Below are 1,362 nucleotides of genomic sequence, written 5' to 3'. Positions count from 1 at the left end.
TATATATATAAATATATAGTTAAATATATATAATTGTGTGTAAAAGGTCATATATATTATAAACCGGGCAGAACGTTATACTTTTAAAGCAAATTAACAATTCCAGTTCTAATAAATCCTGACCACCACTTGTATCCCTATCCGACCTCACTCCATCCATCACATTTCACATTTTCCAAGTCACACAACTTACCAAAGAAATCATTTTACGATGTGTATGTGTGTCATTTTTAGACGTGAGACTATCACAGTGTTTCTCTCTGTCCTCACTCGGTATATGTTGTTCCACGCCCCTGTCATTCCTGTCATGTCCGCTGCTATGTGTTGCTTCCGCTGACAATTGTATCCTCGATTGTTGCGAATCGGACATAGTGGCGGTGAATGTACTTATCTAAAGTTCTACCACGTGTTGGGCCAAATACACTGCTACAGATCAAGTACAGCACACGAGTATCTCGTTAGCCACAGATTTATCCAACAGATATGCGTTCTATATTGGGCTGGTTAATGTAGTGCTCAACTTAGACTCATAGCTATGGAGACACGAGCATACTGCGTCCGATCAACACCCACTGGTAACTGATGCGTACACTTCCGTGGTTTAGAACTACCGCATATGCTTTCAGCAACCCAATCTTAATACGTTGTAGTGTGATAATGTGAGTGAGTGAGTTCAGCGGATGGGCGATTCTCCTGTGTAGCTCTGTCTATAATGCAGACTGCATGTATGTATAATGTAGCTCTGTCTATAATGCAGACTGCATGTATGTATAATGCACACTACATGTATGTTTTATGTACATACATAGCCAATATTTATTCACATTTATTTTCCCGATCGCCATAGACATCACCCGGTATAGAGAAATGCCACAGATATGACACATCACCAGGGCTTGACAAGTTGACAGTTGGCGTATCCAAAAAGACTTTTTTTTTCGTAGCCCTCCATAGCCTTTGTCTTAAAAACCAGACATCTACGAGGGTTGGAACTTTGGAGTAGGATTGTTATTTACGTACAGGGCACACCGGTGATATATACAGAACAGGTGAATACATCTTTAAGACTTTAATACTTCGACGATATGTCTGATCTCAGAGTGTGCCGTTTGGCATATGAAGGCGATGTGGAGGCCGTGAAAGAATTAATCTCTGAGGATTCCAAACTTGCTACTAAACGAGATGAGGTACGTCTGTGGTCCAGTTCGGAATAGATTGTATTGATGAACAGAACGTGGTGATGGAATATAGATATATGAACCATATGTATGTCTAAAACGAAGACTCGACATCATGTTTTTTGTGCTACACCCTGTCTGTGATTTTGTAAAGCTACAACCCCACACACATACACACATATCC

At 40.3% G+C, this 1,362-nt stretch overlaps 1 protein-coding gene across 1 annotated transcript in view; it reads right to left on the bottom strand.

Moving 5' to 3' along the window:
* Window positions 1-759, bottom strand: part of SARC_11086 (hypothetical protein) — a 2,918-nt gene extending 2,159 nt beyond the window's left edge. The window contains exon 1 of the mRNA XM_014294834.1: window positions 194-759. Coding sequence (XP_014150309.1) covers window positions 194-370 — 177 coding nt within the window. The 5' untranslated portion in view covers window positions 371-759. The remainder of the gene's footprint in view (window positions 1-193) is intronic.
* Between the last annotated feature and the right edge of the window lie 603 nt (window positions 760-1,362).

This window comes from Sphaeroforma arctica (genome assembly GCF_001186125.1).
Source record: "Sphaeroforma arctica JP610 unplaced genomic scaffold supercont1.1522, whole genome shotgun sequence".
In the NCBI taxonomy this organism is placed as follows: domain Eukaryota; class Ichthyosporea; order Ichthyophonida; genus Sphaeroforma; species Sphaeroforma arctica.
The sequence above is the reverse complement of the archived record's forward strand: the minus strand, read 5'-3'. Positions and strand labels throughout refer to the sequence as shown.